We start from the raw sequence: 26,011 nt of genomic DNA on the forward strand, positions 1-26,011 counted from the left end.
TGGCAGCATGAAACAATGGAAAATGGAGCCCAGTTCATGCTGACAGTTGGAAGTCTGAGCCCAAGAGATTTAACTTATGTGCTACACTGGACAGGAGATTTAATCAAATCACTAAAATACATACATCTTTCGTCAAAAAAAACCAACCTGAATGTTCGTTGTGATATTTCTAATGTAGGAATTGAAGCATCTTGTTGAAAAAACGGTCAAACCGGGACGTGACACGTTGACATTTTGTTTTCTTTTTCATTCTTTTGTCTCACATCAGTATTTTAAATACGAGTAGAAATCCTACTCAGGAACATATTTCCATCCTGATGAAAACCCTTCAAAACACTGACCAGGAACTTTTCATAGTTTGGTGAATGGATATGTGTTCAACACAAAGGATATTTGTGATATAAAGATGCACCAGCGACTCCACCTGGATATCATGTATGGATCAGTAACAAGACATCAATAATGCAGGTGGAAACGGACATTTCTGCCGTACGGTGAAATCTTAATAAGTTGTCTTCCTGTTTTCTCATGCCGCCGATCAAAAAACTACAGATGAGTCCTATTTTTCTTGACCAGCGTCTCATGACTGACAGCGTTAGTGCAGCTATGGCACCACCAGCATTAGCATGTGTTAAGTGCCATGTTGTGATTTGGCGTTCTATATGAATTTGGTTGCCTTCTTAAGAGTTTGAAAGTCTCTACACAACATAATTTAAATAGAAATGTGCTGTAAAATTGATTGATAGCAAAATAATTGCTGAGTTCAACAGCAGCAAGTAAATCCACATGAATTCTTTACATCAAATCTATCTTTGGTGAACTTTGATATGTGATGAAGTGCTATTCTCCAATGGAAAGCCATTTTGAAAGTTCTGAGCTTCAAAGGAAAGCCAACAAGTCAGAAATGGAAGAAGTTATTAAGACTTTTTTTCAGCTAGAAATGATGCAATCTTCTGAAGTGGTCTTTTTTTCTTCTTCTTTTTCTGGAACCTTAATACTGAAAACATTTCAAGGATTCGGGCATAATGCTCCGAAAATGTTAACAAAAATATTTTTAGAATGTTTTTAGAGAACATTATCCAACCTTAAGGAGGAACATTCGGGCAACAAACTTAAAACACGTCCCACTGAAAATATATTAGAACAAGTCATAGTCTCAGAACCTTTTTACAACAAAGGAAATCTAGCAGGTTTATGATATGCCATCAACTTATTTTACTGAGTTTAAGATGTATAGGTTAAATCTAACAATGGTCCATGGTGTGTCTTTTAAATAAACTGTTACCGTTTTGTCCCATTAGCGACTGAGCTAACGATGCTAGCCAAGCTCTGGGAAACACAGAACAAATGGCCTCAGAGACATGGTTTGAGGAGCTACACAGACTGACGAGTACTCTGGTATTAGAGGTTAGCCCACTAACTACTGGACTGATGAAAAAAGCCTTACAAGTAGTGAAGCTTTCATCACGATCTAATGAATGGCAAATTCTACAAAGCTGCATATAGTTCCTGTCACCTTGGCGACATGTGATATGTGCTTGTTGGCGAGCTCCACCTGCCTCATTCGTTTTGACAATGTTATTTATGTAAGGTGATGGTGCGTTCACGAGCAACTGGGAAGTGGGAAAGTTCTGAAGGAATCACCTGAATGAACTGTCGAACTCAGACAGTCTGAGGTTTCTGAGAGCTGCGAGAAGTCGGTCTGACGTCATGTGACATGGCGACGTTAGTGGTAAAAGGGAGATATAATAATAGTTCATTTAGGTACGAGTGAGAGCAGGGTGTTGTTCCGTTGAACGGTTAAATGGACAGACAACGGCGAGCGGTACCAGCCCTCCCTAAGAGTTAGTTTGCTGGCTGTTTTAAACGTTACCTGCTCAAAACAACATGTAGAAATGTCCAAATGATAATGACTCCATGTCGTCCCTGTGATGGTCTACAAGGTGTTGACAAGGTCGTTCGCCACTCTTCTGTATTCACAAGGCAAATACAGCAGATTTTCTGCCATGTCGCCTTTTTATTGTTGCCATGTGAACGCTCTAACTGGGAAGTCGGAGGTTACCAAGTTGGAACTTTCCCACTTCCTTCCCAGCTGCCTGAACGCACCATAAAAACACAAAGGCCTGGGATCAGATGTTTGTATACAGATGTAAAGAACAGGTGGAGATGGGATCCAAATGTCTGGTTTTGTCTTATTCTGTAGTTTCTGACATACTGATCTAATCTAAACAACTCAAATATAAAACAGGAAATTCATGTCAAAATATCTGAGTTTATATATGATTGATATATATATATATATGTGATTGATGTATATATGATGTGATTGACATATATCTGATGTGATTGACGTATATATGATGTGATTGACATATATATGATGTGATTGACGTATATATGATGTGATTGACGTATATATGATGTGATTGACATATATATGATGTGATTGACGTATATATGATGTGATTGACGTATATATGATGTGATTGACGTATATATGATGTGATTGACGTATATATGATGTGATTGACGTATATATGATGTGATTGACGTATATATGATGTGATTGACGTATATATGATGTGATTGACGTATATATGATGTGATTGACGTATATATGATGTGATTGACGTATATATGATGTGATTGACGTATATATGATGTGATTGACGTATATATGATGTGATTGACGTATATATGATGTGATTGACGATACCTGTTGGTTGTTAACGAACCTCCTCAGATGCTCTGCTGCTTTTTCTTCTCGCCTGTGATCTTCTTCACTGTTCTTCCTCCTTTTCTTCCTTCTTGTCTTCTCCGTTCCTTCTCTGCTCATCTCATCTGTCCTTCTGCTCTTTTTTTTTTCCAATTTATTTTTTGCTCTCTCCTTTTGCTTGCCACCTGCACCTCCCCTCCACCTCCCTGTCGTCCTTCGTTCTCGTCCCTGCTTCCCTCCCCTCCCCTCCCTTCCTCTCCCTTAAATGAACTGTTAACAGAGGCCACGCCCACTCAGTATAGACCCACGCACACACCTCCTCCTCGCCCTCCTCCTGCTTCTTCTGGCACCCCTTTGACTTACTCCTCCTCCTCTGATCCCCCACCAGTGTCCCCCAGCCCAGGCGTTGCCCTCCCCTCTGCCCCCCGCGACCTGGTCCCTGTCCTAGTGTCCAGCCGATTTGTCCGACTCAGCTGGCGCCCCCCAGAGGAGACTGGAGGAGCCGTGCAGACCTACGGTGTTTATTATTCCCAGGATGCAGTCGAGAGGTAAGACGGGACTCTTTTTTCCTACTGTTTGATCTGACATGGTTTCTGAATCTTTCATCAAAGGCTGATCTCGGGACTGTTGGTGGTTTACCTCCTCAGACTTTCTATAGCTACATCTTTTCAAGTGAAATCCTGGATATATTTTTTGGACTGGACTTATTTTGACTTTTTCCAGACACGTGACAGTAATTTAAATGAACTACCTGAGAAGGGAGAATCATTACATTAATTGATCTGCATCCAAACCGTAGCCACATGGAAACTGGGTGGTTGCAAGCAGTCATCATCAGCTGTGTCCAAAAAGTACTCCGAACTTTTAGTTCAAATGACTGATATTCTAAGTTTACTTGGTTAATATGGTTACAGTGGTTTATGGATCCTAAAGCGTGAAGACCTTGAGTAAACGTGGAACTGCTGAAAGGAGCCTTTATCCATTGACCACTGACCACCAGATACTGTATGCTGTGTGCCAAAACTCTACGAAAGTCAAAGCTAGATTCTTTTTTTATTGGTAAATTCTGTTAAATCCACACATTTTAGGAAAATGAAACCACTTGATGTCAAACATTGCGTACGCTACATTAGAGTCTACTGACGTGACTGATTGTTTTCCAGTTCTAAGTCATACCCCATGTGTTGCCATGGAAACAGAGATTGTTAGATTGTGCTAACAAAAAGTTTTATATTTTGAAAGTGAATTGTTGCACAATATGAATACATTTTTATACATATTTTATTTAGTTGGTCACTTGCTGTATAATCGCAATATTACAGTCGATGGTGTGATTTAACGTCATTAACAGTGATGCGTTCACTGTCGTGCCGATAACGACATTAATGCACATCCTCTCGTGCAATATTACTTCATTGTAGTCCAACCGACAGAGCGACATCACCAAACTGAGACATGCTGCTCACGTGGCTGTAAGAGGTCGATGAACCCATGTTGTGGACCTGTTCCTCCTTCTGTGCCGTAATACAGTGAAATGAACTGTTTACATGATAAAGGGATAAAAGAGTGATGAGGCGCAGTTGTATACCAACAGTATGTCAAGGACAACACTTCTTCCTTTAGATCACAGCTCTGCTGCACACAGCCGCTCTCAACGTTTAGTAGAAAAAGCTGTGGGTGACACGTCGGCAAGTCCCCCGCTGATGTTAAATGGTAACCTCTGACAGGCGGGGCTCCAGCTGACGGCTTTCACAGCCAAGCTTTTAAGCTTTGTTACCTCAGGGACAATCTGGCCTGCAGAGCTTCAGGGCTCTGAACGGTACGCTGGACAAAAGAGGCACTGAAGTTTTGTCACAAAATGATACGATAGAGAGATTCTGTCAGTCCTAATGACTTACAGAAGGAACAGAGGCAGAGGTTTTGTCAGTTCTAATGACTTTGAGAAAAATAGCGAGATGGGTTTCGTCAGAGCTAATAACTTGCAGAAAATGAAAGAGGAGGAAGACTGAGAGAGAAAACAATGAAAGATTACAGGAGAAAGAGAGACGGCCAGACAGGACGAGGATGACACTTTTTGCGAGTAGTAATGACTTCGAGGAAAATAGAGAAATATCGAGTCAGATCAAGAGATAAAGAAAGAGAAATGGAAAAAGACAGAAAGCAGAAGGATGAAAACATGTTTTAAGTCTTTTTAGAGACTATGCCATATAGTTTATAGCGTATGTGAGGGTGGTAATTGCCATAGTTTTGCATGGGAATGGTGTAATACATAAATACTCGCCCGCAGTCGTCGCAAGGTTCATAGAAACCAGACCAGATTCTGCTATTTTTTTTTTTTAATTTCACTTTATTAATCCCCGAGGGGAAATGTCTTCACTACAGCAGGGGGGCTCTCAGGGGGGAGCTGCTGCAGCAGGCTGCCACTAGCGCGGCGCCAGGTAACCTGACCTGAGGTGCATGTTTTTGGATGATGGGAGGAAGCCGGAGAACCCGGAGAGAACCCACGCAAGCACAGGGAGAACATGCAAACTCCGCACAGAAAGGCCCAGGACCGGATTCGAACCCGGAACCTTTTTTTGCTGTGAGGTGACGGTGCTAACCACTGCACCACCGTGCCGCCCAATTTTGGAACCAATTAACAGTGAAATGAGAATTCATGCTGCTGTCGGGTCAACAAGGTGCGCTGGCGCCACACAGGTGTCCACGTAACCTGACAGGAATGACAGGAAATATTTTCAATTTATTTACCGGATAAAATGTGGACCAGCTGTTGTCTTTCTTCAGCCTCTATCTCTTGATGTTATGATTGTAGATGAACTTCTGATTATCGGTCTCACTTTGTTCCACTGAAGCCCAGTATTCTTACATCTTTATGACCTCCTGTTAACGATCAATGTTATGAACTGTAAACCATGATCTTTACCAACCGTTAACTATACCATAGTTAAAGATGTTGCAGATTTACACATTGTATAAAAAAATTAAAACTGGATTAAAACAGTCCCTCCAGGAAATTGCGATCTTGTGATCTCAATAATTAACACAAATTCCAGCCAACTTTGTGATATTTGCGGAAGCTTGCATAAGTTGTTACGCCATAAAGTAAATATTTTAAAACAAAACTGACTTCATTAACGACAATAACTCCTCATTTCCAACCAGGGAGTCTCTGCTCCTGTTTTCTTCACCAAATAAAACTCTGTTCACGGAGGAAACAGGAACCAGAGGAGAAAAAGGAATGGACGGGGTTTGTGGGAAATGTGTTCTTCACATTAAAATGATCTAACTAAATGTTTATTATCAAATGAAATGATTACATATTTATTTTTTTATTGGCTAGTGCTTAAAAATAAATCACATTTCAATTTCTCGACTTGTAGTTGTTTCTAATTCCCGTAATTGTACGCAAAAAATTCACTTAAATCTCCACAAATTACTTCTCACTTTTTGAGAGAATACGCTGCAAATTAAGCTTTTTTGATTGCAACAATCCCAAAAAAACCTCTATAAAAAGGTCTGTAGTCATGCTAGCATCTCTGTCAGGTTATATCGAGCTACAGCGGTGCTTTCAGCTAAACGCTAATATCAGCATGCTAATATGCTAAGAATGAAAACATTCTCCTGATGTTGACCAGTTATATTGTTTACTGTTTAGTAGTTTAGTTTAGTTTGTTATCGTGCTAACTTTTGTGAAATAAAACATAAAGTAATGTGATTAATTTTCCAGGAATTTGTCAACTATTGTCAACTATTGTACCAGATGAAGCATTAAAGGACCATCAAAATCATTACAATTCATTTAATAATTGAATAATAGTATAAAAGTATTTTTTGCTCAAACTGTCCATCCTTGTTTTAGCAAAAACACAAAGTCAGCAGATTATTAAAGTCCTCCAGTTGTGTCATTTGCATTTAACACCTTTAATAAATGTACAATCCATAGTGCAACGGTCCGATTAAAAGTGTCCAAGGTGTTGGAGTCTGGATCAAAGCAACAACTAACAGACAGACAGACGTTGTCACTGCAGGGTTTTGTAGAATTGTATTCTTGTTTTTCTTCCTACCAAAATACACACCAATAATGTCAGAGTGGCGCTTTTAGAGGTGCAGAATACAAGATTTTTTGTTTAAAAAATTCAAAATTTTAAATGATCTACACAATGTGAAGAAATTCACCAATGAGCTGCGTCTTGTAATACCACTTTTTACCACAAGATGGGATAGCATAGCACTTTAGTGTCTAGACTGCCTTCAGTTGAACATAGAGGAAGAAGGTTTTCTAATCTCCTTCAACACAAACATGGCTGTGTAGCAAGCTTGGTGCTACCGGGGTCTCTCCTGGACACAGATGACACACTCAGTCGTACGTTCAGGTGTAAAATGCTTTTATTTGCCCGGCCCATACACCATGCACTCGTGTAACCACTTCCTCCCCTGGTCCTCCTTCTCCCTGCTCCCTTTATAGGGGAGAGCTCATCAGTCCACATCCAGCTCAGCTGTGCTCATTACACCTGCCCGGCACCGTTCCCTGAACCACTCCTCCCACTCTCTGCCCCCTGCAGCTGAGCTAACCACACCCCGCCACCACATACCCCCACCGCCCGACTTAGGCCGGGGAGCCATCCGGCCTAACCTACTCCCCCTCCCCACCAGAGAGTGGGAGAGAAAGTCAGCCACAGTCATCTGCGCCCCCGGCCTATGGACCACCTTGAAGTAGAAAGACTGTAACACCAGATACCACCGAGTGATCCGAGCGTTGGTATCCTTCATGCGGTGGAGCCACTGCAGCAGAGCGTGGTCCGAACAGAGGGTGAATGAGCGCCCCAGCAGGTAGTACCGCAGGGAGTCGACCGCCCACCGGATGGCCAGGCACTCTTTCTCCACTGTGCTGTACCTGGCCTCCCTCTCCGATAACTTCCGGCTGATGTACACAACAGGGCGGCCCACCCCCCGCACCTCCTGGGACAAAACAGCCCCCAGCCCTCTGTTAGACATATCAGTCTGCAAAGTAAAGGGGAGAAAGAAGTTATGGGTGTGGAGAAGTGGTTCCCCACAGAGAGCCTGTTTTACCTTCTCAACCGCCCGCTGGCACTGCTCCGTCCACTGGACCGGATCTGAGGCACCTTTCCGGGTCAGGTCGGTCAAGGGGCTGGTCAGTTCCGCGAAGCCCAGGATGAACCGTCTGTAATAACCCGCCAGCCCCAAAAACCGCCTCACCTCTTTTTTAGTCTTGGGCTGCGGACAGGCCGCGATAGCCGGCATCTTGTCCACCTGAGGGCGCACCTGCACCCCGCCCAAGTGGTACCCCAGATACCGTACCTCCCTCCGTCCAACTGCACATTTCCCTGGGTTGGCGGTGAGCCCAGCCTGCCTCAGGGACTCCAGCACTGCGCCCACCCGCTGCCCATGCTCCGCCCAGGTGGTGCTGTGGATGATGACATCATCCAGGTTATGCAGGATATGCAGCATGCGGACGCAGCACCTGGTCCATGAGGCGTTGGAAAGTGGCCGGGGCACCGAACAACCCAAAGGGAAGTGTGGTGAATTGGTATAATCCAAACGGAGTGGAGAAGGCCGTTTTTTCCTTGGCCTCTGGCGAGAGAGGAATCTGCCAGTAGCTCTTGGTTAAATCCAGTGTCGTGAAGAAACGCGCAGTGCCCAGTCGGTCCAGGGGTTCGTTGACCCGGGGAATTGGGTACGCATCAAATCGTGACACATCATTCACCCTGCGATAGTCCACACAGAACCGAATAGATCCATCCTTCTTGACAACAAGAACAATGGGGCTACACCAGGCACTGTTGGACTCTTCTGTTACTCCCATCTCCAGCATAGCAGCCAATTCTCTCTGAACAACTTTTCTCTTGTGTTCAGGTAGCCTGTAGGGTCGCGACCGCACCGTCACGCACGGAGACGTCTCAAAGTTGTGCACTATGAGGTTCGTGCGTCCTGGCCGGAGGGAGAACACATCAGAAAACTGTTTCTGCAACTGGGCAACGTCTGTTCTCTGAGTCCCGGAGAGATGGGCGTTGAAAGGGAGCGAGGCAGGATTGGTGGACTTTGGAACCTCTGGCCCCAGCTCCTCTCTCAGATACCACGGACACCAGAGAAACAGACTCCGCCTCTCTCCATGCTTTTAAGAGGTTGAGGTGGTAGAGCTGTGTAGCTCCACCCCTGTCAGACCGCACCACCTCATAGTCGACGTCCCCTACTCGCCGTGTGACCACAAAGGGCCCTTGCCACTTGGCGAGGAGTTTTGAGCTGGAAGAAGGAAGTAATACAAGTACCTTTTCTCCCGGTGTGAATTGCCTCAGCTTGGCCCCTCTGTTGTAGAGCCGTTGTTGACGTTCCTGGGCCTGGAGCAAATTCTCCCGTGACATCTGACCCAGTGTGTGGAGTTTTGCTTGCAGGTCCATGATGTACTGAATTTCATTCTTTCCGGGGCTCGGACCTTCCTCCCAGTTTTCCTTAAGCAGGTCGAGCACCCTTCGTGGTTTCCTGCCGAACAGCAGTTCAAAGGGAGAAAATCCCGTAGAGGTCTGGGGGAACTCCCGCACTGCAAACAACAGAGGATCAAGCCATTTATCCCAATTACGTTCATCGTCGTGTATAAATTTACGAATCATGGACTTTAAAGTCTTATTCAGACGCTCCACAAGCCCGTCAGTCTGTGGGTGATAAACACTGGTCCGAATAGACTTAATGCCCAGTAATACATAAAGTTCTCTCAGTGTTCGTGACATGAACTAGGTGCCCTGGTCAGTCAGAATCTCTTTCGGGATTCCGACTTGGGAGATGACCTGAAACAGAGCATGCATGACACTCTTTGCTGAAATGCTGCACAATGGCACTGCCTCGGGATATCGAGTTGCGTAATCCACCAGAACTAACACAAAGCGATATCCGCATGCACTCCGGTGAAATGGCCCGATGAGGTCCATGCCAGTCCGCTCAAATGGGACCTCCATTAATGGTAGAGGATGTAAAGGCGCCCTCGGAATGGCCGGCTGGTTTACCAGCTGACACTCCAGCTGATCCCCCCGGATGCCCGGCCAGTATAACCGGGCCATTATCCGGTCCAGAGTTTTATCATATCCCATGTGGCCAGCCATCAGGTTATAGTGAGCCGCCTGGAAAATCATTTCCCGACGGCTTTTCGGCACCAACAACTGGATGTTTTCTTGACCTGTTTGAGTGTCACGACTCGCTCTATACAGTCTGTCCCTAATCAATGAAAAGTGTGGATGTCACTGTGCTGCGTCAGGGCGCACCAGCTGACCATCAATTCTTATCACTTGGTCAAAGGCGAAGCGTAGAGTATCGTCCCGAGACTGCTCAAGTGGAAAATCCTCCATGGAGTGTAATTCGGGAACTGGGGGAGTCTCCACAGGAGTCTCCGCTGGTTCCCCCTCCCTCTCTACAGCGTCGGACGACCTCGCGTCACCGCTGAGCGCAGCACACACCGGGGTCTCTCCTGGACACAGATGACACGCTCAGTCGTACGTTCAGGTGTAAAATGCTTTTATTTGCCCGGCCCATACACCAATGTACTCGTGCAACCACTTCCTCTCCTGGTCCTCCTTCTCCCTGCTCCCTTTATAGGGGAGAGCTCATCAGTCCACATCCAGCTCAGCTGTGCTCATCAGTTCGTATTCGGCTCAGCTGTGCTCATTACACCTGCCCGGCACCGTTCCCTGAACCACTCCTCCCACTCTCTACCCCTGCAGCGGAGCTAACCACACCCCGCCACCACAGGCTGAAACAAAACCGCAGCAGAGGAAGAGTTAACATTGGTGTTGTTTACCGCCGCTGGTGAAGTTTGATACTGAACTTACGACATCTATTGTAGACTGGAGAGCTACCAGCTGGTAACACTAACAGTGGCTTTGCAGTGATAGCTTATAAAGGCAGCTGCATGTTTAACTGCAGTAGTGAACCATTGGTCAGAGAAATCAGCAGGCTCATTAATATGCATCTATATTTATGAGGTGCTCTGAATTGACCATTTATGATTCAACATGAGCTTTTAGAGAGCGATATATGAAGCTGATCTACGTCCATGTTTTTTGGCATTCGGCTTTGTTTTTTATGGATCCTGTGTTTTATAAATGAAGCTCCTGAACTGCAGCCGGCCAGTCAAACATACAGACTGTGTCTACAAAGCCACGCTGTGGTAGCATGTGCAGAATGAGGTGTTGCTTGTTCCGATATGTCATTCTAAAATCCCGACGTACACCTTCCTGTAAATGGTACCTTCACAGATATAGAAGTTGCAGATGCTGTGGGCACTGATGTACCAACACACCATGGAAATGTTGGCTGATAGCGGTCACGGTGGTCCCTTTCATCTTCGCCACGATGTCTGTTTTTGTCAGAAACATGACTTGGCACACGTTTCCACTGTTTGTCGGACCGTCTGAGACGAGCCTTGGAGCTCGGAGGTGACTCAGCGGCGTTTCATGTCTGGATTTCAGCCTCCGTACCTGAGCTACCAGGTGGTATTTCTGGATGCAGAGCGTACATTGTTAACTAACAATGTTTTTCTGAAGTACTATATTCATCACAGTAGGGTGATGGTTTTTCATGGAATACAATCTGAGAACTCAAAGATTGTTCATGTTCAACAGTGTTTTCTGGCTTTGCTGTGCACAGACTGAGGTTTCTATGGATTGCCTGAATCTTTCACATTAATATGTACGGCAGATGGTGAAATCCTCTGCAATCTGACAAATGTTCTTTTTGAACTATTTGACAAGTTTTTCATGAAGTGGGGCATAAAGTTGAGCCACATTTGAGCTCCTGGAAGATCATGAGTCCTCACTTGTTCCCCAATTCACCTGCTCATTATGGAATGTATCAGAATGGTATAACTTTATTTATATATAAATACATATATTTAATATTCTATGAACTTTTAACTCTTATTTTGCCCCTATAACAACTTTTTTTTTAATGTGTTGCAGGCATCAAAATCAAAATTTCTTTACATATTTTTAAGAACTCCCTCTTAACAGTACGAAACCTCCAACAGAACCAGGATGAGGTGGGCGGAGCATCTGTTAACAGAACCAGAATCAGAGGTGGGTGGAGCATCTGTTAACAGAACCAGGCTCAGAGGTGGGCGGAGCATCAGTTAACAGAACCAGGATCAGAGGTGGGCGGAGCATCTGTTAATAGAACCAGGCTCAGGGGTGGGCAGAGCATCTGTTAACAGAACCAGAATCAGAGGTGGGTGGAGCATCTGCCTCCAATGGTTGGGGTGAGGGGAGAGCAGAGAGGGAAAAGGACAGCATAGAGATAGAAGACATGAACTGTTGGTGGACAATCACAGAGCAGAGACATGCAGCTCCATGATGGGACATCTGCAAAAGAAAGAACAGAAAATAAGTTACCGTTTCCATGGCAATACGTGAGGTATGACTAACAATTGGAAAGCGATCAGTCGCATCAGTAGACACTTATGTAACATATACAATGTTTACTACTCCAGAAAGTAGTCCGACCCTTAGCAACCACCCTAGCAACAGAGAGGATTTCTAGTCTCCAAATGAATAAATACAGAACATAGAAACACTAAACTGATCAGCTAGTTCAGTCTGGTTAGAACAAAGATATCTGATGAACAATGATACCTGATGAACAAAGATATCTGATGAACAAAGATATCTGATGAACAAAGATACCTGATGAACAAAGATACCTGATGAACAAAGATATCTGATGAACAAAGATATCTGATGAACAAAGATATCCATGTTCTCATGTGTTTTTAACATTTTAGCTCCGTGTCATGTGTTCAAACCAAACCGGTCCAGCTAGCCTCCTCTAGGATTGTAAGTGCGTGACTATCCGTGGTGTTACGGTACGGGTGCTCAGAGCGACCAAAAAGGACCAAAAGAGACCCGACTTCACCAAATGGGTCATTTAATAGAACTATAACAAGTAGAAACTACATTATATTACATATTACATGAAATGTAATTGTAATTCATCAACAAATCAGACATTCTATATTTCATCGTATTTCTGAAAGATTATTTCCAGAAATGTTGTTTGTATGTGGATTTGTTTGTCAGTGCCATGGTCAACTGAACTCTCACTGGAGAATACATTTGGTTGATGCCATATTGCAGCTGCATTGTGAGCCCAAGGCTGTGGAGATTATTGTGAAAGAGAAAGACTGGAAGGTGAAGATAAAAGTAGGGGAGGGTGAAGGAGGTCGAGCCCATCCTGAGAGAAAACCGAGAGGAAACGAATGAGTGAAGATGTAAGCGGAGAAAAGAACGTCTCTTTCCATCTGTGGGTTTTTCCTTTTCCATGAGTGACGTCAGACGGTGGCCTTCTGAAGGGCAAACGGAGTTCACACTGTGTAACTGAAGCAGACCCTGCTGGTTAACTCCACATCCAGCTCCGTGTCTGTCGTTTACTCAGCAGTCCAGAGGAAAATATGGATTTATGTACCACGGGAACTCCGCTCACCTTTTGTGTTTCCTTTGACCTCTGTGTGTCACTGCTGCTGCTGATGACAACGTTTGATTTGTTGTTCTGTCAATTTGTCAGGTTGAAATCTGCTGCGGACATTTGTGGTCTGCAGCTGATAAATCCTGACTTTCCTGTTCAGCACATGTTGTCTGTTGTTGAACAGTTGTAGGAGATGAGACACTGATGTTGGAACAGACACAACAACATCAGTGTTTACTGACTCATTGTTACAGTGTTGATTACACAGTTTTGTAATATTTCACCTTATTTAATGACCTTTACATGGATACACCGTAAATGGACACCTGACCTCCTAAACAACTAAAAAACTCAAGAAGTAGACAAATCAAACTCCCATTGGCCTGATTATGATCTCAACAAAATGCATATATTAACGAGGGTGACACAAACAAGTTGCCAATACGCCATATATTAAAGAAAATCAAATTAGGACACCTCCAACGGCAATTAACAAACAAAGGCCGGGTGGGTGACACCCCAGTGATCTGGGAATAATCCACGGTTTGTGAAGTCTCCCTTTTGTAACATGCCTGGTAGGCTGTCGTTCTCCAGACGCCGACACATCACCCACGACACTCAAAATTCTCACAATTTATAGTGACTGAAAGATATTCATTCAGCCTCCCTGTTATGGAGCTGTTGGAGTTCAGGTAAATGTAGGATCAGGGTTAGGCCATGTTTAAGATCATCCCGGTTTAAATGTGAACTAAACTCAGCTGAAGCTTGTTAAAAATGCTGACTGGCTTTTTTAGTGAGATGTGTATAAATCAGACAGCTCTATATTTGTTTGAATTCTTTGTGCTAATCGAGGCTAACCATGTCCTGGGCCAGAGAGGAAATGTGAACTCAGCTGTTTAACTGACTCTACCTCTCTCTGAGCTACATTTACTTCATCTGAAGTCCAAAAACACACTTAAAATAGCTCTAAATGTTTGTGGGGAGATGGAGATCTGAAGGTCTGAGCTAATTAGCTCAAACTGCTGCCGCTGCGATCTGACACTGGATAAGAGGGGGGAAAATGGATGGATGGATCTAGTTTATTTAATCTGTACACAAACGGAAACGTAAAAATCATAGTTGTGGTTTCAGAGCAAGTGAACTGCAACTGTTTTTTTGGGGAAAACTGTCGACTGCAGCTTTCTCCAGTCTTGTAGTGTTGACCGGTTTGAAGGTGTCAACCTGCCCTGCAAGCACAGACATGGAAGTAAAGAATGGATGGAACCTGTTGTACATCAGGACACCCCCACCCACAATAATGCTCCTATTGCGAATTATTAAATGTGTTTTCCAAAATGTTAAATCTTACAAAATTCCTTTTAAGAAACGTTGAGTGTGTTACACTCTTTAAAAAGCTGAGATGAGCTGAGCAGACATGCCCGTTGAACCTGCTGATGAGCAGTAATTATGATTAATTCATCAAGGCTGGTTGCTTATTTAAAAGCGAATCCTTTCACTCGCACCCTGACAGCAGTAATTTATTTACACTCTTCATCCTCCTCTCTGTCTAAATTAAGGATAAGTAATGTCTTTTTGTGCTTCTCACTGGTGTAATCAAGATAATGAGCTTCCAGTGGAAATCAAAGCGGAGAGATTCTTCACACGTTTTTATCAAGTCTCATCGTGCCATGGATGCATACAGTACTACTGCCTCCCCCTCCCCCCCGCTTGGTAGATCAGACCACAACCTGGTCCTGCTGACTCCCAGGTATGTTCCCCTGGTGCAGAGGCAGCCTGTAACCACCAGGACTGTGAGGAGGTGGACACAGGAGGCTAAAGACGCCCTGCAGGACTGCTTTGAGTCCACGGACTGGAATGTGCTGTTTGGACCACATGGGGAGGACATCAACAGCAGGACGGACTGTATCACAGAATACATTAAATTCTGTGAACACACCACCATACCATCCCGGACTGTAAAATGCTTCCCCAACAATAAACCGTGGATCACCAGTGACCTGAAAGTTCTTCTTAATCAGAAGAAAGCAGCCTTCAGGTCTGGGGACAGGGAGGAGCTCAGGAGAGTGCAGCGCCACCTGAAGGAGAAGCTCAAGGAGTGCAAGGACTCCTACAGGAGGAAGCTGGAGGCCAAACTCCAGCAGAACAACGTGAGGGAGGTGTGGACCGGTATGAAGGAGATTACTGGGTTCAAGGGGAGAGAGAGACAACCAGGGGGAACCTGGAGAGGAACAATCAGGGGGAACCTGGAGAGGAACAATCAGGGGGAACCTGGAGAGGAACAACCAGGAGGAACCTGGAGAGGAACAATAAGCTAAACTGTTTCTTCAACAGGTTTAGTTCACCACCCTCATCTGTCTCCTCCACACCTTACACCTCCCAAACACCTCTGCTGCCCCCCTCCCCTCTGTCCCCCCTGGTGAGCTGCATAGAGCTCTCAATCTCAAAGGGCTCTTCCTCCATTGACACCATGACCCCCCCACACACACCCCTCACCCCCCTCTCTGTGATGACTGGCCAGGTTAGGAGACAGCTGGAGAGACTCCACCAGCGCAAGGCTGCAGGACCTGAAGGCATCAGCCCCGGGGTCCTGAAGACCTGACGGCATCGGCCCCGGGGTCCTGAAGACCTGACGGCATCGGCCCCGGGGTCCTGAAGAGCTGCGCCGTCCAGCTGGCTGAGGTCCTACAACACCTCTTCAACCTGAGCCTGAAGCAGGAGGAGGTCCCGGTGCTGTGGAAGACGTCCTGTCTGGTTCCTGTCCCCAAGCAGACGACTCCATCTGGCCTCAACGACTACCGACCAGTTGCCCTCACATCTCATGTGATGAAGGTGCTGGAGAGGCTGGTCTTGGCCCACCTCAGGCCGCTGGTGAAATCTTCTCGGACCCTCTGCAATTTGCGTACCAGCCTCATGTGGGAGTGGACGACGCCATCATCTACCTGCTGCAACGAGCTCAGTCTCACCTGGATGGAACCGGTGAATCTGTGAGAATCACTTTCTTTGATTTCTCCAGTGCATTCAACACCATCCAACCACTGCTGCTGAGTGAGAAGCTGCAGGTGGTGGGGGTGGACGCGTCCACCGTCTCCTGGATCACTGACTACCTGACAGGCAGACCACAGTTTGTCCGTCTGGGCAGTGTGCTGTCTGATACGGTGGTCGGTGGTACTGGAGCTCCTCAGGGAACTGTTCTGTCTCCTTCATGTTCACCTTCTACACCACTTGACTTCCAGTACAACTCAGAGTCAAGACATCTGCAGAAGTTCTCTGATGACTCTGCAGTGGTAGGATGTATAAGGGATGGACGGGAGGAGGAGTCAGTGGATGGTGTATAAGGGATGGACGGGAGGACGAGTACAGGGCAGTAGTGGAGGACTTTGTGGAGTGGGCGGGAAGAAATCACCTCCTTCTGAACGTGGCCAAGACCAGAGAGATGGTGGTCGACTTCAGGAGGAAGACGACGGCTCCACAACCCTGAGAGTTCTGGGAGAGGAGGTGGACATGGTGGAGGAGTACAAGTACCTGGGTGTGTCCATCAACAACAGATTGAACTGGAAGACCAACATCAATGCTGTCTACAAGAAGGTGATGAGTCGACTCTTTTTCTTGAGGAAACTTCGATTCTTCAATGTGTGCAGCGAGATGTTGGAGATGTTCTACCATCTGTTGTGGCCAGTGAACTGTACTTATAGTAGTCTGCTGGGGGAGCAGCATTGGAGCCGGTGACACCAACAAACTTAACAAACTGGTTAAGAAGGCCGGCTCCATCATCGGCTACAAACTGGACAGCCTGGAAAAGGTGATGGAGAGGAGGACGCTGAACAAACTGTTATCTATATTGGATAATCCTGACCACCCTCTGCACCTGCTGCAGGGACAGTGGAGCACTTTCTCCAAAAGATTCCTCCAGCTGCTGTCACAAGGACAGATACAGGAGATCATTCCTGATACAGGAGATCATTCCTGATAAAGGAGATCATTCCAGATACAGGAGATCATTCCAGATACAGGAGATCATTCCTGATACAGGAGATCATTCCTGATAAAGGAGATCATTCCAGATACAGGAGATCATTCCTGATACAGGAGATCATTCCTGATACAGGGATCATTCCTGATAAAGGAGATCATTCCAGATACAGGAGATCATTCCTGATACAGGAGATCATGCCAGATACAGGAGATCATTCCTGATAAAGGAGATCATTCCAGATACAGGAGATCATTCCTGATACAGGAGATCATTCCTGATACAGGAGATCATTCCAGATACAGGAGATCATTCCTGATACAGGAGATCATTCCAGATACAGGAGATCATTCCAGATACAGGAGATAATTCCTGATACAGGAGATCATTCCAGATACAGGAGATCATGCCAGATACAGGAGATCATTCCTGATACAGGAGATCATTCCAGATACAGGAGATCATTCCAGATACAGGAGATCATTCCAGATACAGGAGATCATGCCAGATACAGGAGATCATTCCAGATACAGGAGATCATTCCAGATACAGGAGATCATGCCAGATACAGGAGATCATTCCTGATACAGGAGATCATTCCAGATACAGGAGATCATTCCAGATACAGGAGATCATTCCTGATACAGGAGATCATTCCAGATACAGGAGATCATTCCAGATACAGGAGATCATTCCAGATACAGGAGATCATGCCAGATACAGGAGATCATTCCTGATACAGGAGATCATTCCAGATACAGGAGATCATTCCTGATACAGGAGATCATTCCTGCCGACCGCAATTAGTCTGTACAATAACTCACCTCTGGCAAAATCCATCACATAACAATAACACTGTTGACCGTGTTTCTTGGTTGTTTGTATATAATATATACTGTACTGTATATACTGTGCATTTTATATTTTACATTTTTTACTGCTATTTTATTGCTTTTCTATTATTCTATTATTATCTTATTGCTTCTGTATGCTGCTGTAGCGAAAAAAAATTCCCCTCGGGGATTAATAAAGTAACTACCTAACCTAACCTAACCTAACCTAACCTAACCTAACCTAACCTAACCTAACCTAACCTAACCTAACCTAACCTAACCTAACCTAACCTAACCTAAAACAGAGCAAAACCCAGCCAGGAGAGATGTTGTTCTGTTTCCTCAGTTGGAGCATATTCTGTATTCGGTCTAAAAATATAAAGATGTTTTGACTGTCAGCTTCCTTCCGTTCACTGTGTGCATCCGATGCCGCTGCAGTGGAAACATGCTCGTCGCTGCAGATGGTTTTGTCTCCTCTGTGATCTGGTGATTAGTTGTGAACTGGGAGGCTGCAGAGGTGCCGTAATCTGAGGATTAGCTGCAGATACAGAGGGATTACACAGATTGCAGCTGATTGCATCTGATTACAGCTGTGATTATCTGCACTGCTACAAAGTAAAAATTAGTTCACTTTTAAATACAGTGATGTTTTAGAAGGATCACCTACAAAACTATTAATATAATACCCGAAACTGGAGAATAAATGGTGCATTCGTTCCATATAAGCAGACTGACTGAAGATCGTTTTGATTTAAATAAAGTATGTTCAATAAATATGGAATACAGTGATACTTTTTGTGTGAAATGAAACAGTTAAGTTACGGCGCTGTGTTTTCCCGTGTCAGGGAGCGGTCAGTGAACGTGTCAGAGCCGGAGTCTTTGGAACTGACAGTTTCCAACCTGAAGCCAGAGGAGAGCTACAGCTTCAGGGTCATCGCCTACAACGACGTGGGACCGGGGGTGAGCTCGGCCCTCCTCAAGATCACCACCAAACCTGACCGTAAGAGACACACACACACACACACACACACACACACACACACACACACACACACACACACACACACACACACACACACACACACACACACACACACACACACACACACACACACACACACACACACACACACACACACACACACACACACACACACACACACACACACACACACACACACACACACACACACACACACACACACACACACACACACACACACACACACACACACACACACACACACACACACACACTGCGTTCAGTCCTCTATGTGAATGTTATTTCTGTTCTGTACCATGAATTCATATTTCTCTCCGGGTTCAGGCTCCATGAAAATAGCGTGATAGATTTAAAGGCTCTTTCAGTCACAGCAGGACAACAACAAGCCGCTCGGCTCTCAAACACATTATTTACAATATTGCAAATTCACACCCTGAACTTTCATGCCGCTGTGTGCTGTGGCCGATAGAAATGGGACCAGCCATGTTTCAGCCTCACAATGGAGGAGAAGGTGATATTATGTGTGTCTACGTTCCCTAAATAGAATATAAGTCTGCATTCGTACCTCGGGAGGAAAGCCTTTTCATTTCCAACCAAGTCAGCAGATCAGATGTGTTTTAACAGTCAGCTCGTAGTTTCACAACACTTTATTTATAAAGGCTGAATTCCCCGCGCTGCTTGCTGGACCTGAGGGTGGCGTGCAGCCACAGCCTCTTCTTCCTCGCTGCTCATCTTCCTCCTGTCACTAACGCACACTTAACATGAGACGGATGCATCTTCACAACAAAAGAACGTAGTAGAAGTCCCGCGAGGAGATTTAAAAACGATTTTACTCTGTCCTCTTCGACTTCTCTGAACAGCCAGTCAGCTGTTCACTGAACCCAGAAGAAAGTCCAGTGTGTTGTGTCTGAAAGGGCCTTAAAGTGGAGATGAACTACTGAACAGTATGAGTGTGGTTTGTTTGAGTTTTAACTTGGGTAAGACATGAAACTGCAATCAAACTTGATATTCACCAAGAATTGATGAAAGCAACCTGGTTGTATTTGACTTTGTGGCCAGCAGGGGGCACTCATCTTGAATTGGTGACGTCACGAGAATGTTCGATCTCCGCGGTTCCTCTTGTATAGATGCTTCAGATGTAAATAATCTTGTTCATATTTTGCCTTTCGGAGGCCTAATCAGAGTTTTATTTGGTGAAGAGAAAACAAGAGACTTTCTTATTGTAAATAAGGAGTTATTTTTGGTTCATAAAGTCAGTTTTTTTTTAAAGACTTACTTTATGTTGTTAATACTTTCAGCACAGCTTCTGTTGGCGACATTTTTTGTGGAAAAATCACAGAAATTTAAAGAAAATGGAAAGTTCCCGCAAATAATGTGGAGATTGCTTGAATTTGTGTTTATTATTACGATCGCAAGATCACAATTTCCTGGAGGGACTGATTTATGAGCAGCGTGTTGTCGTCCAGGTCCCAGCAGTGTGTTGACTGTGTGTGTTTCTACAGTCCAGGTTCCCAGCCGGGTGGAGTCTGTCCTGGTGGAGGCTCTCTCAACGACCTCCGTCCAGGTGAGCTGGGAGCCCCCCGGCCTCCCTAACGGCCCGGTCCTGGGCTACCGGCTGCTGTGGACTGAGAACCCGTCTGGCAAGGAACAGGTGAGCATCCTCCCCCTTCAGAGTCTGCAGTTCACATCACACATTACTCCCCTTTCATGGATGTATGAGGTGTAATCTCTCCTCTGTGTTTGTGTTCAGAGTGTCGAGGTGAATGGACTCAACTACAAGATGGAGGGACTCAACAAGTTCACAGAGTACACAGTCCGCGTTCTGGCGATCAACCGCTACGGACCGGGCGTGGCCTCGGAGAGCGTCAGCGTGACCACCCAATCAGACGGTGAGCTGAATCCTCATTCAACCACAGTCAGCTTTATTCGACGGGTATTTTATTGCACACACAGAACTTAGTGTGGTAACTTAGCTGGACCAGCGAATGAGCGTTTATGGTGCTGGACTTGTGGGAAACATCACAGTAGCTTTGACTCTGAAGGATCTTGTTACTTCCACTCTGACATCCTTCTTCATCCACGTCCGTGGGCAGGATTTCAAAACGGATCGATCCCGTTTCTTCTTTTGGATTTGTCGGGTGTTTTTCGATACATTGATGTTTTGTAACATGAACTTAATCAGAAGTACTTAATGGGACAGACACCATATTTTATTTAGTTTGATTCATGTCCCGTCCTCTAACATGGAGGTGCGGGGCTTATAACCTGAACTGCAATCAGCCACTAGGAGGCGAGCTAGATATTGCAGATATTGCATTGGTTGCTATGGTAACTTCGTACGCGCAGCTACCCCGGGTATACGGCGTTGCAGCATGGAAGCTGCCGGCACAGAAGTGGCAGCAAACAGTTTATTTGGGTTTCTGTTCGTGGACTGTTTTTATTCAACACATTCTGTTAGCTGTGCTAGCGGTAGCATCGATTCTGCTCACATCTGTAGAAATCCAAACAGAATCACATTTCAAACCACCTCCGAATGTGGTTTGGATCCGGATTGCAAAATTTGTATTTAATTTGTTTTGTTGCTATTCAGACTTAAAAAAAAAATAATCTGGATAGAATCTGGATTTGACCCCCCAGAGAGTTTCATTGAGGGACCCCGGGGTCTTTAATAAAGCAGGGAGAGAAAGGAGCGGATTCATTTTAGCCTCTCAGCCTGACACAGTCATGGACTCCACTCCCTCCCTCTCTATCTGTCTCACACACACACACACACACACACACACACACACACACACACACACACACACACACACACACACACACACACACACACACACACACACACACACACACACACACACACACACACACACACAGAGTGCAGTATTAAAGTGTCTCATGTGGAAAAGAATAGAGGCAGACACAAAGAAGAAACATGGAAGTTCATTATTGATGAAGACGTTTGGAGGACAAAAGTTACCAAGTGTTGAAGAATCAAAGTGAGATGATAAATTGAACAAGAGCCGTGCTGAAAACCGTTCTGTACTCTACGTGATACGCAGGTATGAGCTGTAAACCCACGAAGAAAACTCCATTTCCCCAAAGATACGGAAAAGTAAAAGTTTAGTTTATTAGTTTAGTGATTGAACTTTCCGTTCAGTGATTTTGTTTTGCAAATACTGACAGGGTGCCAAATCATGCTTTTGGTGGAAGATGATTGTTTCAGGCTGTCGTGCTGCCAAAGAAAATTTCACATCAAATAAGAGGAGACCTCAAAGCCCCTCCTTTCTAAAGAAATGTGTTACATGTCAAACAGGATTTTCTTCTGCACACAGAAGGTCTGGACCTCGGGCTTTTTCACATTTCAGAACCAGCCTGATTAATACATGTTTCTTTGGCCTTTCTGAGGCCATTGCGCGGTTCAATCAGTGAACTTTACATCATGTTGGTATCTATGGCAAGCAGTGCTACTTGAGAAATATAATTTGTGATATTTCTGCATAAATATAACTCAAAACATCATCAGCTTTTCACACAAGTCCTGAAAGTATATCAAGTATATATTGAGGAAAATGATCCAATATTACAAATCTGAGTGGCAAAAGTATTTAAACCTTTGCTTTTAGTATCTGATGTGCCTCAAACGTTTGAGGTAGCCGTCCATCAGTAAGTTTTAGCCAGCTCTGGGATGGCGGTGTGTTCGTCACTCAAACTACTCGTTTCACAACACAACATTGTCCAGATGTAAAAAGTCGTAACATGTGAAGTCTTCCATGTCACCCGGTGGACGTATCAGGCTAAGAAGAAATGGTGTTTGTTAAAGGCAGAAAAAAAAATCCATTAAATATTTCAAAAAATTTCAAAGCACTGTACTTTTGCAAAGAACACATGACAAACTGAAAGGCTGAATGTTTAGTTCTTAGTGTAGTAACAAATGTCAGGTAGGTGTTTTTTTATCCTGTTGTTACATGACCACCACATATGCAGGTGAATAATAGACGGCTATATTGTAAACCCTTGAAAGTGATAACAACATCCATCTCGTGGGTTTGATGGGGGGCAGGGTAGTTAATGCCTGATACTACTATTAATAAATGGGTCTGGCCCACAGACTGGATATAAAAGTGTTCGTAGCTTCCGGGTCTGAAAAGGAGGCCTTAAACTGCAATACCACTGAGTGCCACTAGAGGTCGGCTCCAAAAAGCCTCTGGCTCCATAGACTCCCATTCAACTTCTCTCATCAAATCCAAAGTGAATAAAATGTGTCCATCAGTTATCTCGGTGTTGTTAGCTAAAGTCACTCCTTCTTCTTAGTTTTCTGGAGGTCCATCTGAAAATAATCCCTCATTCATTAGAAAAGAAGATTCAAGAAGACCTGGTTTTGGGGGCGTGTCTGTTTGATTGACAGGCCTGTGGTGCAGTCAGGTTACAGCTACATGCCCTGAACATTGTGTTTTCTATTTTTTTTTTTTTGATGTAGTGTGTAATGGCTGCTTGGTAGTGTTTTCATTTTTACTGGCTTGGAGAATGATGTAACAGCATAGTTTGGTTTGGAGTGCAGATGAAACGTTTGTTTTGAAATGTTTTGAAGTGAAAGTTCGGTTTTCTAACAAGAGTCAGATGTTTTGTGAATGTAGTTTGAAAATTGGGTTTTGTGATCAGTTTTGAGAAAATTATAGAAGAAATGTTGTGACTGTACTCCGCCACCTCTGCTCGTCGCTGATTGGTCCGGCCTTCAGAGTGTCTGAGCGAACCTCGATGTGAACAGAGTTTCCAGACTGTAATCACAGCGGAGACAGAAGCTGCGCACAATCCTCTGGTGGTTTACATTCAGACCACAAACTGGGGCTTTAAAATCTCTTCAACACTCAGCTGCTGACTGGTGCTCAGAAAGGGATGTTGTCATTAATACACTTCCACAGAGAGACAGTGAGGGAGAATGGAGGCATCTGTCCAGCTGCAATTACACCATAAAAATGATCTGAAATAACACGCACACACACACAGATGCAGACTGACTGCATTGTGAATCTTCCGGCTGCGTCTCGATGATAACGGCGACTTGTGGGCTAATTGAATCCACAATAAAACTGAGACACACACACACACTGAAACACACCCAGACAGTGAGCAGCTGAATCAATAGATAAGCTGCGGACAGTTAATCAGGAATCTGATTGGACGGTTCACTCAAACATAAACCATCAGCCACCTCCTCTTCTTCACCATCATCCCTCGTTCTTCTTTTCTTTGTTTTATATCTTTCAACCTGCTTTCCTCTCTTTGGTTTCATCATTTTTCTGTTGATTTGTTTCCATCCTCCGTATCTTCCTCTTCATCTTTTTTTCAACCTGTTGTGAGAATATCCCGCTCATCATATCTTCCTTGCTTTTGTTTTTAGATTTCATAGGTCTTGCTTTTTTTTATATCTTCATGTTTTCCCTTTTTTTTGTTTCCATCCATTCATCTCACCATCAGCCTTTTATTCTATCATCTTGTTCACTTTGGTCTTTTATTTTCTCTCTTTCTCTTTGTTCTTTTTGTTTTTTTAAATCATCATATTTTATATTTTTCACATTTCTTTTGTTGTTTGTTTTTCTGCTCTTCTTTGCATTCTTCCTAATTGCCATATTTCTTTATTGTTATTCTTCTTCTTTTGGGGAGCATCATTTTTGGAATATATAAATTCTGATTTTTAAGAATTTATAAACCAAAAAAAATCAGGACTGTCTTCAGAAACAATGTCAAAATGTCTGAAGGTTCAGAGTTATGTGTGTGTGTGTGTGTGTGTGTGTGTGTGTGTGTGTGTGTGTGTGTGTGTGTGTGTGTGTGTGTGTGTGTGTGTGTGTGTGTGTGTGTGTGTGTGTGTGTGTGTGTGTGTAACGACACCTGTCATGTTTGCGGTGGTAATCTTGGTTTACTGCAGTGACACAGTCTGATATCGGAGACTGAACGCCATCACAGCTTCGGTCCGTCTGCTTCCTGACTGTGCTGATGTCATCAGGATGATTGATTGACAGCAGAGATCTGACACCAAACAGAGACAGTTCAGTACTCGCAACACGCTCAATGTAAACATCAAATAAAACATCGGCTGTAACGAGGTGTCCTGGTCCTAAACAATGCATGTTAGTTCTACATGCAGTTGGTTGTAGTGTGATGCAAAAATCTCCTTTAGCTTCTTAGCTTAGCATAGCAACTGAAAGCAGGAAGAATCTGCCCGCCAATCTCTATCAAAACTGAACGAAAAACAGTTTTGACAGCTTCAGATTTATTTATGACCTTCAAATTTGGGTGAGGGGGTCAACAGGAGGATTACCAGGATGATGTCATCCAGAGTAACTAAGTGATTGGAGAAAGAAGAAGACCAAATTCAATAACTTCAGTTCAGAAGTAAAAAAGGCCTTTATGTCTGAGACATTCTAGAAGAACTGATTTGTCTTGTCTGGTTTCATAGAGATAAAGTTGCATGTCATCTGCATAACAATGGATGTTTATGCAGTGCTTCCTGATGAAATCTCCTAATGCAAGCATGTATAGTGTGAAAAGTATAGGGCCGAGCAGCAAACCTTGGGGAACACCAAAACTAACTTTTGTTTCCATTTGAAGATTCATTACTGATATTAACAAATTGAAATCTATCTGATAGACATGATTCGAACCTCTAATACAGTTCATTTGATCCTAGTAACATGCTCCAATCAAATCAAATCTTGTGATCAGTCATATCAAAAGCAGCACTGAGTGCAGAGACGAGTCCATCGTCTGAGGCTGTGAAGACATCGTTTGTAACGTTCACTGTTTCTGTCCTATGACGCACTCTGAGTCCTGACTGAACATCTTCAAACAGACCTTTCCTCTATAAATGATCACAGAGTTGATCTGCAATGACTTTTCCAAGGATTTGAGAAATAAAGGACGGGTTGGAAATTGGTCTGTAGTTTCCTAAAACAAGATATGAAATATGACCAAGTGCCTCTCTGACTTTTCTCACAGTTAAAGCCTGCTGCTCTTTCTCACTTTTTCTG

General features: G+C 44.2%; 1 protein-coding gene across 1 annotated transcript in view; it reads left to right on the forward strand.

The window, feature by feature from the left end:
• The window catches only part of dcc (DCC netrin 1 receptor), a 318,060-nt gene that overhangs the window by 176,517 nt on the left and 115,532 nt on the right, over positions 1-26,011 (forward strand). Inside the window, exons 8-11 of the mRNA XM_069721879.1 lie at positions 3,105-3,264; positions 18,826-18,980; positions 20,486-20,634; positions 20,734-20,872. Coding sequence (XP_069577980.1) covers positions 3,105-3,264; positions 18,826-18,980; positions 20,486-20,634; positions 20,734-20,872 — 603 coding nt within the window. The remainder of the gene's footprint in view (positions 1-3,104; positions 3,265-18,825; positions 18,981-20,485; positions 20,635-20,733; positions 20,873-26,011) is intronic.

Source organism: Brachyistius frenatus, unplaced genomic scaffold (genome assembly GCF_029030835.1).
Source record: "Brachyistius frenatus isolate BFR_SWC_R1_liver_20210118 unplaced genomic scaffold, ASM2903083v1 Contig_276, whole genome shotgun sequence".
Lineage (NCBI taxonomy): Eukaryota > Metazoa > Chordata > Actinopteri > Embiotocidae > Brachyistius > Brachyistius frenatus.